This window comes from Sus scrofa, chromosome 7 (assembly GCF_000003025.6).
Source record: "Sus scrofa isolate TJ Tabasco breed Duroc chromosome 7, Sscrofa11.1, whole genome shotgun sequence".
Lineage (NCBI taxonomy): Eukaryota > Metazoa > Chordata > Mammalia > Artiodactyla > Suidae > Sus > Sus scrofa.
In genome coordinates this window covers 42,258,882-42,272,712 of record NC_010449.5, presented here as the reverse complement: position 1 = coordinate 42,272,712, position 13,831 = coordinate 42,258,882, and the positions used below count along the sequence as shown (strand labels likewise).

Genomic DNA, 13,831 nt, shown 5'->3' with positions numbered 1-13,831 from the left:
CTTTTTAAAAAAGCAACTTATCTTTTTAATGAGCATCAGTATCTATACAATGATTTAAGGTGATTAAAGAGTATTAATTAGCCCCTATGTCCCAAAGTACATATATATCAATTAACTTTAAAGAACATAGTGACAAACACACACAAATATTTTGGCTATACCTGCAGCATGTGGAAGTTCCCAGGCCAGGGATCAAACCCAAACCACAGCAGCGACCAGAGCTGCTGCAGTAACAAGGCCAGATCCTTAACCCACTGCACCACAAGGGAACTACAGTTATATTTTAATCAGAAGCTTTGCTATTGTTTTTTTTTTTCTCTTACACTAGCATAATTCTGCAGAATGGTTTGTTGGGGTTTTTTTTCCCAAAATAGTGTGCAAAATTATTTTGCAAAGAAATTTTTCAATTTTTTTAAAGGAAAAAGCCCCATTGGATAAAAACATCCAAACAGCCCCTACTATTGCCGCAAAATGTGTGTCATTTTAAAATAAAAATAAATTTTCACATGATTCCATATTTTTATATGGTCCGCTCATAAGTTAAGATGACTGCCTCTACTGAACTTATCTTTGGTGGCACAATTAAAGGAATCTGGAGATTCTTCACATTTCAAATGGCATGCCCAATGTCTACCCATACATACTGGTGAACCAATATTTACTGAATTTCTACCATGTATCAGAATCTTTTCTAAGCACAAAATAAAATGCATGTAAGAGTAGAGATGTTAATAAAAGGATGCATGAAATTAAGTCAATTTTTAAAAATATATTTTCTTAACATAAGTAACTTCCATGTAGCTTTTCAGATCTACAAAGAAATTAATGATAAAAGTTTTTTTAATCAGTATTTTATAAGTAGAGCTACTAACAAGAACGGGATAAAGGAGGTACAATAAATGTGGGAAAATATTTTCATGTCTTCCCTGTACAGTACTGCTCCAAATCCTTCACAAACATCTCTGACACAAAAGATCATAAACACTTTTTTTTTTTTTTTTTTTTTGGTCTTTTGTCTTTTCAGGGCCACATCCTCAGCACATGGAGATCCCAGGCTAGGGGTCAAATCGGAGCTGTTGCTGCCGGCCTACACCACAGCCACAGCAACGCCAGATCCGAGCCGCATCTGTGACCTACCCCACAGCTCAGCTCACGGCAAACACCAGATCCTTAACCCACTGAGCGAGGCCAGGGATCGAACCGCAACCTCATGGTTCCTAGTTGGATTCATTTCTGCTGCACCACGACAGGAATTCCCGTAAACACTTATTAAACACATCATTTTACCAATGAGAAAAAGGAACTCAGCAGTAATTGTCCAAGACCACAGAGCAAGACAGAGGCAAAACTACAAGTATATCTACTTCTGAAGCCTTGTCTATCAGGCCGCCTCCTTTAGAGATTACACAGTGCCTTAACATAACTCATGTACTCTAGTCATGCTGGATCCTTACTCCCTGAAAATACCATGGACTTGCTTATCTTCATGGGTCTTCCAAATGTTGTGATTCTAACTGGAATGCCATAAACCCCAATCGTCATGTAAATGACTATGTCTTACCTAAAGAAGAGCTTAAAGACACCTTTCTTGATTCTAGTATAGAAATGCCCATTCCTCTGAATAACCTTAACTGCACATTATGTATGTCTCTAATATGGTTCTTAATAGTATAAAACACTATAATAATTACAAACACTATTGAACACTTCTTATAATATTTACTGAATATGTTAATACCTCTACTACTCTATGAAGTAATTATTACTATTATCCCAGTTACAGTAACTTAATGTTTTCCTCTATGAGTTTAACTTGATTTTGTTAAACTGTGAGTTTTGAATCACTATCCATATCCAGCTTTATCTGGCAGATTTGACTGTCCATACGAACATCATTCTTATGGTCTTCATACCCACAGGTGGTATAGTATTCATTACATAAATGTTGAATAATTTCAGGAGAACTTTTAGGAATGTTGAACATTTTTTGAAGAGAAAAAGTGTGAAATTACACACTTAGTAAAGTTACCTTTCCTTACTGTTTCTACTACAACAGAAAATCCTATGTTTTCAAGTGTAGATCATCAGGAATGATAAGTATTCATACCATGATTCTGAAAAACAGATCTAAATATTAGATCAAACAGTGCTCTTAAATTGTGCAACTATTTCTTACTGAAGATTATGGTTTTAATTTTTCCACCAAATGCTAAAATGAAGAGCATACCACACTCAGAAGCTGGGAGGACGAATGCTAAAATTTCAGAGACAGAAACAAAAAGATTGCTGATCCACTTCTGGTTCTGGAAAGTATACCTTCAGGTTTTACAGTAGCATTTAAATTCTTCTAATATAAGTTCCCATTGTGGCGCACTGGCAATAAGCTTGATGTGGATAAGCTTCATATCCTTGATGTGGGTTCGATCCCTGGCCTCACTCAGTGGTTAAGGATCTGGTATTGCTGTGAGCTGTAGTGTAGGTTGCAGGCATGACTAAGATCCTGTGTTGCTTGCTGTAGCTGTGGTGCAGGCCAGCAGCTATAGCTCTGATTTGACCCCTAGCTTGGGAACTTCCATATGCTGCAAGTGTGGCCCTAAAAAAAAAAAAAAAAAAAAAAAAAAAGACAAAAGAAACTTCAGCATAAATATTTTTTTAATCAATTTCTTTCTGTAGTAAGCAACATTAATCAAAGTTAAGAAAAATTAAGATTGAGCTATTTACAGAGTTGCCATGGTGGCTCAAAGGGTTGAGGAAATGATATTATCTCTGTAAGGATGAGGGTTAAATCCCTGGCCTCACTCAGTGGGTTAAGGATCCTGTGTTGCCCCTTCTGTGGCATGGGTTCCATCCCTGGCCTAGAAACTTACGCGTGCTGCAGGTGAGGCCTAAAAAAAATTCAGGCTATTCAAAATTCTAGCTATAGTGATGAGATCTACCACTTAAGACAAGCAAAGTCTTAGAAAATATTATCATTATCACCATCATGAAGAAAAAACTCATGTGATTAGGGATCATGTCTATAACATACTTTCAACTGATTCAGGTAAAAAAGAGATAAAGCCTATATAACAAATGTTAACAGTAAACTCAGGTGAAGAATATACCATGGAGTTCCCACTGTGGCGCAGCAGAAACAAATCCAACAAGGAACCATGAGGCTACAGGTTCCATCCCTGGACTCACTCAGTGGGTGGGTTAAGGATCTGGCGTTGCCATGAGCTGTGGTGTAGGTTGTGGATGTGGCTCAGATCCTGGGTTGCTATGGCTGTGGTGTAGGCTGGCAGCTACAGCTCCGATTTGACCCTTAGCCTGGGAACCTCCATATGCCATGAGTGTGGCCCTAAAAAGCAAAAACAAAAACAAAAACAAACAAACAAACAAAAAAAAACCATGTTCAGTGTATACTTATTTCAACTTTTCTGTAAAATTTTAAATTTTTCAAAATAAAATACAAAGTCAAAGCCTCCTACCCCATTCATTTGAGATGTAGCTTGGGAAGTCACTTGATTGAGTCTTTTTCCCCTTATAAATCAGAATTATTTTAATGTCAAAGAGAATAGCCTGAACTACTAATAAGGTTTTTTTTAATGTATGCTGTAAAGATGCATAGTCAGGAGTTCCCATCATGGCTCAGTGGTTAACGAATTCGACTGGGAACCATGAGGTTGCGGGTTCAATCCCTGGCCTCACTCAGTAGGTTAAGGATCTGACGTTGCTGTGAGCTGTGGTATAGGCCGGCAGCTACAGCTTTGATTAGACCCCCAGCCTGGGAACCTCCATATGCCGTGGGAGCGGTCCTACAAAAGGCAAAAAGTCAAAAATAAAATAAAATAAAAAATAAAAATTAAAAAAAAAGATGCATAGTCAGTGACCATGTTTTGATGATATTCAGAATTTTCCTTTTTTTCTTCAGTGTTGACTCCAAATGAGGAGGCATGCCACTACCAATTGTTTTCTGAGAATGAAACACTGTGTAGACTGGCATTCTAGTCAACTAATTTTTCATGTATCATTTCTTTCTGTACAACTATAGTGATCTATCAGCGACATCTCAATGTATCTTTTACATTCAAAATGACTACTAACTAGAAAAACCACTTCTATAGCCTGAGTTCCCACTAATAAGAAATACAAAATTACAAGGACTAATATCTTCCCTCACACATGCCATGAGCAGATTCATATCTGGCATCAATTTTTTTCCAAATGTAAAGTGAAATATCTAGTAACATTCTCTCTAAATGTTATACAGAACTGTGATGCTGGAAGATGTCACCTCTTTGCTTTCTAGGTAAAATACTCTACATCATTACCTTTGTGCCTGATTTTACAAGAGTCTCAGCAATAATGTCATCTGTACCTGTTTTTGCTATGAGAAGCGTCGATCAGTTCTAGTCTATAACTTTAGCAACTCATTGCAAGCAACTCTCTCCTAGAAAAGTGCTCGCTTTAGAATATACCTGTTTGCCCTACTAAAAAAACTTATTATCAATAGCAAAAGTTTCAGTGGTTTCATACTAGACATCACAAAAAAAAGCCAATACTTTTTGGTTTTGGAGACAAGAGAAAAATAGCTAACAATTCCAGTATCCAGATATTTATCATAGCATCTATGTGAGCTTCTCCTTTTTAGCTGTTTAGACAAAATTCAACACACATGCAGATTCACTTGTCTTGGCACACAGAGATTTGAATTGAATCATTACACGGCAGTGTTTATTACTATCAAGCTTTATAATAATGATTTGGGTTTTTTTATAGTAACAGTATTGATTAAAAGTGTAGACACTACTATTTAACAGTATAATGAGCCACTTTTGAATAACTGATCTACTTTGTAAATTAAGGATATGATGCAAACTAACAGTAACAACAACAACAAAAAAATCTGATTAAAAAAAAAAAATTAGCCTGGAAAAGTAATCTGAAAGCAAAAATAACCTGCATCCTGTTTTATATGTTACCTAGCACCAAATGACCAATTTAGTCTTTGCAGTAAATGTACTTAAAAACAAGTTATGGAAGATCCTTAGGAAAAAGCCTAAGCCTCCTGGCACCAACTATATAATGGTTTCTCCTTACAAGAAAAAGAATTATGATCAGTGTTCTTGAGGAAGGTAAAATTTAGTGTGTCCTTTCCTGTTAGGAGACAAAATAACCTTGAAGTCCTTTGTCTAGCCTCTACTTAAGAAGAAATTTGTCCCTTTATAGCTCAAGTAGAGCTAAAGAAAGTGGTAAATAAATTTTACAATAGACAGGGGTCATAAATAATCCTTTTATAGGCCTAGTAATTCTCCTTGTGCACAGAAATTCTCTATAGAGGTTCGCCTAGGATGTGAAAATACACTCTGTTATCTACCCCCTAGTCTCCAAACAGAATTTTAGAGTCCAAGACAATGAGAACTACTGAACTGTCCATATTCAGGCAGTAGGCTGAAAACAGTATGGGTGATATCTAATTGTTGTTTATACACTGCATTTACCAGGAAACAAAGAACATGTAGAACCCTTTAATTGGTTGTGAAATATGTCTCATTTTTATGAAAACCTGTTGTTATTTTATGAGAATAATCAAAGGGTGATATAACCCAGAAAAGAGGTTTCCTCAAACTTCATACACAGTAGCATAGAAAGTAACAGCTTGAGTTAAGAGGAGACTATAAAAATAACAGTCTAACATTTGTGAAGTGTATGTCAACAAAATTACTTTATTGTAGACTCCTTGGTACACAAGGAATTTTAATACCAATAGCAGACATAAAGGACCACAACACAAAGACAACCATCAAAGATAAATGTGTGCTGGGCCAAACACCTTGGAAAACTGAATGTATATGTTCATACGGCTAACCACTAAAGAAAATGTATTATCAAATGCTTGCATCTTTACTGCTTATGGATGAGAAGATGTTTTAGCATCCCATTAAAAAAAATGGTATTAAAATAAATTTAGGCAAAGTCATCAAAGCCTATAAGACTAATAAAAGAAAAGCCTTATATCTTAATTTATAATTCCTAAAGATAGTTAAAGATTTACACGGGACAATAACAAGTAACATGAGAGTAAGTAGGAAGTTTCTGCAGTCTGTTACAAAAGGCTAAGCATCTTTTTCTTAATATAACTTATGAACAGTATAAAACATCCTTCTATTTTGATTTAAATAAACATGAAAAAATATTTACATACTCTTCTTAATGTTTTTGGTTTGTGGATGTGGCTGAATTCCTCCAGCTAGAAGTCCATAGGTGCTTATTCGTTGTACAAGACTTGCAACATTCCCTTGCCTTTCCCGTTTGATAGGCAAATTTTCATCCTTGGATTCTGTCTCCCTCTTAATTTCCTACAAAAAGGGAAATTGGCAATTAGGTAAATTAAGTTGTAGTTTATTAAATTCTCAAGTGTAAAATACAAAGACCGGGAACAGTAATTATTATATAAAACATAATATCAACAGTTTTTAACTTTTTTCTGTCCACACATATTAAAGAGTATAACACACCGTAACAGCATCTCCTTATGAGTTTAAACCTTATGAGAACTAGAAATGGAAGGAAAGAAAGTGAAGCTGAAACACCACCTCTACCCTAACTCAAAAAGAAACCCTGTGATACATAAGCAATAAGACAATAATTTAAGTCAGGGATGGGTAAACTTTTTCCATAATCAGCCAGATAGTAAAATATTTTAGGATTTGCAGGCCATACAAACTCTGTTGCAACAATGAACTCTGCCATCTGTAGTGCAAAAAGCACTCATATACTTAAATGAATGAACATAGTTATGCTCCAACAAAATTTTATTTACAGACATTAAAATTTCAATTTCATATAATTTTCATGTTTCATTAAACACTGCTCTTCATTTTTTTTTTTGAACTATTTATATAATTCTTAGCTAGCATTCTCAGCTCAGGAACACTACAAAAACAAGTAGTGTTTAGATTTGGCCCATCAATTGTAGTTTGATAAATCCTGTTCTAAGTCATAGGACTAATAGAAGATAGGTGAACTTTCACAAAAAAAAAAGTAAAGTACAAAGTTTTACTGGAAGACATCAAAGAAGACAAATAAAAGGGAAGTCATGCATACAGATGGCTAAAAAACACATGAAAAGATGTTCAACATCACTCATTATTAGAGAAATACAAATCAAAACCATTATGAGGTACCACCTTACACCAGCCAGAATGGTCATTGTCAAAAGTCTACAAACAGTAAGTACTAGAGAGGGTGTGGAGAAAAAGGAACCCTACTACACTATTGGTGGGATTGTAAATTGGTGCAACCACTATGGAAAACAGTATGGCGATTCCTCAGAAAACTAAAAATAGAACTACCATTTGATCCAGCAGTCCCACTCCTGGGCATCTATCCAGAGAAAACCATGACTTGAAAAGACACATGTACTCCAATGTTCATTGCAGCACTATTTTCAATAGGCAAGACATGGAAACAACCTAAATGTCCATCAACAGAGGAGTGGATCAAGAAGATGTGGTACATATATACACAATGGAATATTACTCAGCCATTAAAAGGAACAAAATACCGGCATTTTTAGCAACATGGATGAACCTAGAAATTATCATGCTAAGTGAAAACCAGTCAGACAGTGAAATACCAACATCAAATGCTTTCACTGACACTCGGAATCTGAAAAAAGGACACAATGAACTTCTTTGCAGAACAGATACTGACTCACAGACTTCGGAAAACTTAAGGTTTCTAAAGGAGACAGTTCAGGGGGTGGGGGGATGTGCTGGGGTTATGGGATGGAAATCCTATAAAATTGGATTGTGATGATCACTATACAACTATAAATGTAATAAATTCATTGAGTAATTTTAAATAAGTATGGGGAAAAAAAGGGCCACTCAAATAAAGAGATATAGATTTAGTTAAAAAAAAAAGAGAGATATATAGATTTAGTTAAAAAAAAAAAGGAAAGGGAAGTCATGGGATGTACAGTGTTTGAAAACTCATCATAAAGACAGCATTTTTCTGAAAAATTGAAGCAATGCAACTGAATAAATATATCACAGATTTGGGAGAGCAATTCAATAAACTGGCTCTAAATCTGTACAGAAAAACAAAAGGCCAAGAACAGTCAAAACATTTCTATGGAAAAAAAAGAGGGGATTTTTTTTTTTTAACTAAGATATAAAGACATGTTACATGATACTATAAATTAGTGTGTACTGGCATAAAAACAGACATACTGATACATGAAAGAAAATAAAAAATCTATAAACAGACAAACTTGATTTATAACAGGCAAAAAGTGAGAGGAAAAACTGGATCTTAAAATACATGGTCCATTATAGAAACTAATGTTCCACACTTAGGGATTAGGGAATGAAACTAGATTCCTAGGCCTCACTCATTTGATGTTAAAATTAACAGTTTCTGTTCATTAAAAGAATCATTAAGAAAAAAAAAAAAAAAAAACTAACCAGAAGATAATTTTCACATACAAAGTTAAAAGACTCTGCATCTCAAGGTGTTTAATGTCTACTGCAATGCTAACTAGTTGTTACTCTCTAGCTGGCAGGATTTCAGATTATTCTGATTCTTCATACTGTTCAGAAGTGTTTAATGCTTGCCTTGTTTATTTTTTTAATAATGCATATCATTTTGCACACAGAAAATATATTTTTAATTTTGGAAAAACTGTTAAGTTGGTGAAAAACTGTGAAAAATTATTAAAGTAAAAATCATAGAAGATATAAAATATTTCACACTGTAGACTGCTTCATTTTTATTGGTAATGTACTTAAGGAAAAATACTCCAATTTGCTGTTAATACATAACTAACATGAAAACATCAGTTTTCAGACTGCACAAGTATTTTTCAAATAAAAATATGAAATCTATGTAAAAACTGGTAGTTAAATAACCTCAACATACTAAAGAGTATTCATTTTGGATTTTCCTGAACATCTCATGAGCTACCTATATTTTAAAAAGATAATCATATCTCTGAAAGCTACTGTTGCTTTCTCTGGTATAGGCAGTCAAAACCTTGGCTTGACATTCAAATCTTGTTCCTCTGGAAAAGTAATTCCAATTTGACCAAATGTATTAGTACAGGTTGAGGAGACAGATGACCTGGGTATATATCTTGGTTTTGTTCTGTTCACTGGCTTAATAACTAGACAGTTGTGTTTCTTTTAATAAAAATTAACCACAAAACAAGTATGATATATTAAGATAATGACAATATCTAAAAAATTTTAAATATCTAAATTCTTCTCTTCTAAAAAAATGAATTTATAACATATTGCTCAAGATCTAGAAACATTTTGAGGACCTTCAATATTAGCTGAGACATAATCAAATCCATAAATACTAGCTATAATAAATCTGAGGACAAAAGGGGGGAGGGAAAGCAAAATAAAAACATATACAGTCTACAATGAATAGAGAAAACTCAGATTTAGAGTCTTCCAAACAGGTAATGCCAACTAAGACATTATCAAAAGCTATCAAGTGACTTCAAGCTCCAAGCAAAATTAAAATATGGTAAAGTCTGCTTTAGGCTCCACCCCTTCCTACTACAATCTACTATGATCAGATACACACACACCCTCCCTCCCTCTTCTCTCTCTCCCTCCCTCTTCTCTTTCTCTCTCACCAACCTCCTCTCTTTCCTAGTTCTTGGATACATACTACCCCTAAATTACTCTCTGGCTATCATCTCCAAAAGCACTTTTATTGAGGACCTAGGAAGTGCTGGTAAGGCTTCCAGTGTTTCTTCCCTTTACTTCTTCTGCCCTTTACTTCTTTTTACCCAATAAGTCAGTAAAGTACATAGCCACACTGCAGCATCTCTTGTCTACAAATTTCACTTCCTTTCCTGACTCTGAAAATGATTCCAAGAGATCCAGTAAAAGAAGAGTCCTCACTTGAGAGAATCATGTACTGACACAGCAAACTCAGAAAAACTGAATCTCATTCTACAAACAGAGGGAAGCCTCCCACACAACAGGTGATGTCAAAACAAAACTATTCAAGAAAAAAATACAATGTGAATAATCTCCAGATAGCCTGTACCATACTGATCTGTTTGGTTTCAAAGATAAGAGGTAGGAAGTAACAAATTTAAAGGGAAAGATGAGAAATATAAACAAGTGAGGGATAGCTTTAAAAAGGTTGGAGAACTTGTGATGCAAAGTTCTGATGATGGAGGATAAATTGAGAAAAAGAATGTATGTACATATACATATGGCTGGGTCACTTTGCTGTACAGAAGAATTGACAGAACATTATAAATCAACTATAATAGAAAAAATTAAAATCTAAAAATTTTTAAAAAGGTTAGAGAAAATAGTTACTTTTCATCACTAAGGTAATCAAAGTTACTTAATTCTGACCACACTAACCAAAAATAGTAACTTAAAACATTAATCAAAACAATCCACAAACCACTCCTTCATGGTGAAATATATGTTTTACAATTTAGTTATCTGCTCATGGCTAGGGCATGACCATGATCTGAAAACAGAAAGCAATTAACTTCTACATCATAGAATCAAAGGTCACAAAGAAAAATAACAACCAGACTAGATAGCAAGAGCTTCTTTTTACTCCTCAAATGAAAGAGACAGATAACTTAATTACCAAATCCCTGAACAGTTACAGTTCTGCTTCTGCTAATTAAAATCTGAGGAATGTAGAGTCCCTCCTTATCCCAAGACCCCCAGTAGGTGCCTGCAACTGCAGACAGTACTAAGCCTTATATACACTATGTTTTTTCCTATATATACATACCTATGATAAAATTTATAAATTAGGCACAGTAAGAGATTAACAACAACTGATAATAAAATAGAACAATTATAATAATATACTCTAATAAAAGTTAAGTGAATGTGGTCTCTCTCAAAGTATCTTATAAATACAATCCCTTTTCCATCTTAACTAAGCACTTTTCACACACTAAAATGGCCAAAACTTTTCCAGTCTGAGGTGAGACAGCACAATTAGTGTGAATTTTTTTCCTTCTTCACAATATCATAGGTAAAAGAGTCATTCTTACTGTAGATTTTAGCAACCTCAGCATATGATTTTTTTCCTTATTAAAATAGCTTTTACCTTTTCACTTATAGGAAGCACTTCACAACTTCTGCTGGCATATCTGAATTGCCGGCATCACTACTTTTTTCATTTGGGGACCATTAATAAGTAAAATAAGGGTTACTTAACACAAGCACTGCAACATAATGATAGTCGATCTGATAACCAAGAGGACTAAGTGACTAATGGGTAGGATACGCTGGACAATGGGATGAGTCATGTCCTAGGCAAAAGAGCACACAATTTAAAACTTACGAAATGATTATTTCTGGAACTTTCTGTTTAATGTTTTCAGACCATAGTTGACCAAGCTTCTGTAACTGAAGCTTTGGAAAGCAAAACCATGAAGAAGGAGGGGACTAAGTTATTTTTAATTTAATATTCAGGATTTCTAAAAGTGTTATATAAAACTAACATAGATAAATCAGAAGATATGGAAGAACGACACTACTAAAGACTAAGAAAAATAAGCAGGATTTAGTGTTTATTTAATACACATCCACTGTTCTAGCATTAACTAAGTCAATATTAGACCCACAACTGAAAGATTAGTTTTCTGACATAAACTGGTTTACCTCATTCCCAAAGTTTTCACTTTGTTTTCTGGAATATAAGCGACAGTATAAAGGTATAATCTAAAAGGAACTACCTTGAGTCATTAGATTTTTTTTTTTTTACTATGATGAGATTAAATCACAATACAAAACAAAACACCTTAAGTCTAAAGAAAAATGTCCAAAAGGAGAAAATCTCCGTAAGAAATCAACATGTGCCTTCTGAGGGCCAACATATCAAAATCATCCAGGAAAACAATGACAGATACAACATACCAGGGATATTTTGAAAGTTTCTCAACATATTCTCTCCCCAATATGTTTTTCTCCACATAACTGCCATCTCTCAGTTTAACAAAGGGCCTCCCTATTTCAACAGCCGCTCCCCAATTTGGAAAAAGCAAAAGTAGGAAAAGGGGTGGAGGGAGCTGTGCACATTCATTGTCAATGGCATCCCACTCCTTTCCTTTTTCTGTCACAAGAATGTTAGTGAAAGCCAAGTGAAGTAGAGTGGAAAAAACACTAAATAAAGACCTCCTCTTACCCATATTATTTCAGACATACCACACTTGTTGAAATGGACTGAAAAATGCCCCAATAGTTTATGTTGTCATACTTTTCATATTAGTTTTGCTAAATCAAAAATGTTATTTGAGCTTTCAGCCCTAGGATGAAAGAGTTTTAGGTTAAGAACGGCAGGGAAATAGGGTTAGCCTATCTGTGACTCAAAAGATATCAGTCCTACGTGGAGACCCTTCTCTCAAAGCTGCTGGACCTCCTTGAGGTCACAGATGACACTGACAAGCAGGCAATGAGTAGTGATCCAAAAAGCAAAACCAGGAGATTATGTCAGAAGTCTAGGTTCTCACACTCAAGTTTTCCTGGTTCAGTTTATTTCTACAGCTTCAAATACCTTAGCAGAAACAAATTTATTAACTTTTTGAGGGCAAAAACTAGAATTTAACTTTCCAGGTAAGTCCCAGATAAACATTAACGTGATTTCTATAACAATGTCTTGAATTTAAATTTACGGTGTGAAAAGCAGGATGTAAAGAGAGGAGGGGATGCAAATAATCAGTTTAAAATATTCTCTATAGAAAACAATCTACGAGGTCTCTACCAAATTCCTAAAAATGCAAGGCAGTTAGGAAACAGTCAGAAGGGAAGAAATTAACTTTTCACAGTAGATAATTTTTGAATTTTGTTTCAACATGTATTACTTCACTGTTTTTTTTTTTTTTTCTTTTAATAAAAAATGTGTTGTGCCCACAAATTGTTCCAGGGCATTAAAGAAAGGTCTTTGTGGGAGCACAATGTCTTTTCTATCATTACCTGTACTGAATTAGTTCTCTAACTCTGTCAATACAGTTTACATGGGATTCAATATATTATCAAAAATAACCCAGACCTTAGGATGAATTGCTTTTAATCAGTGTGTAAAGTGTAGTTAATGTTTGACAGTCCATAATAAAAAATGTACTATGATGTATCATAAATAACTATACACAATGTTGACATTTCATATACTGTTACTGTTGAAATCCCCAATAAGTAAAATTATCTTCCAATTAGTATTCAGATATCAACAAGAGTTGTTTCTTCTCTAATGTCTTTCCCAATAATGAAAGTAAATCAAACACCAAACACTCTTCTGATACAGAGCTAACTTCCTGAACTATACTATCAGTCACCAAAACATCTCCCAAAACTTGAAAACATCACTGAGCTTTATGTAATAAGCAAACTAAGAGTTTTCATAAAGGATTTTTTTAAAAAGTCACATAAAATCAAACTGTTTCATTTCTTCCTACAGAAATAGTGGAGTGAGATTTCTAAAACTAAATCAGAATGTGATATTAAAAAAAAAAAAAAAAAGTCAGAGACCCTCCCCGAAGTAATCATCTTTGCCACTTTTCTTTAAAAGCAGCTTTTAAAAAGATTAAATAAATTTAAAGACCTAATGTCTACTTAGTCATTGAACCTATGAAATCCAGAAATAAAATGAAAATAGGAGTTCCCATTGTGGCGCAAAGGAAACAAATCCAACTAGGAACCATGAGGTTGCAGGTTCAACCCCTGGCCTTGCTCAGTGGGTTAAGGATGCGGCATTGCCATGAGCTGTGGTGTAGGTCACAGACATGGCTCGGATCTGGTGTTGCTGTGGCTGTGGTGTAGGACGGCAGCTGTAGCTCCGATTTGAC

At 34.6% G+C, this 13,831-nt stretch overlaps 1 protein-coding gene across 3 annotated transcripts in view; it reads right to left on the bottom strand.

Annotated features, from left to right (window-relative positions):
• CD2AP (CD2 associated protein) overlaps nt 1-13,831 on the bottom strand; it is a 114,508-nt gene that overhangs the window by 59,811 nt on the left and 40,866 nt on the right. For all 3 annotated transcript variants that reach the window (XM_021098032.1, XM_021098031.1, NM_001317083.1), the window contains 1 exon segment: nt 6,188-6,341. In XM_021098032.1, coding sequence (XP_020953691.1) covers nt 6,188-6,341 — 154 coding nt within the window.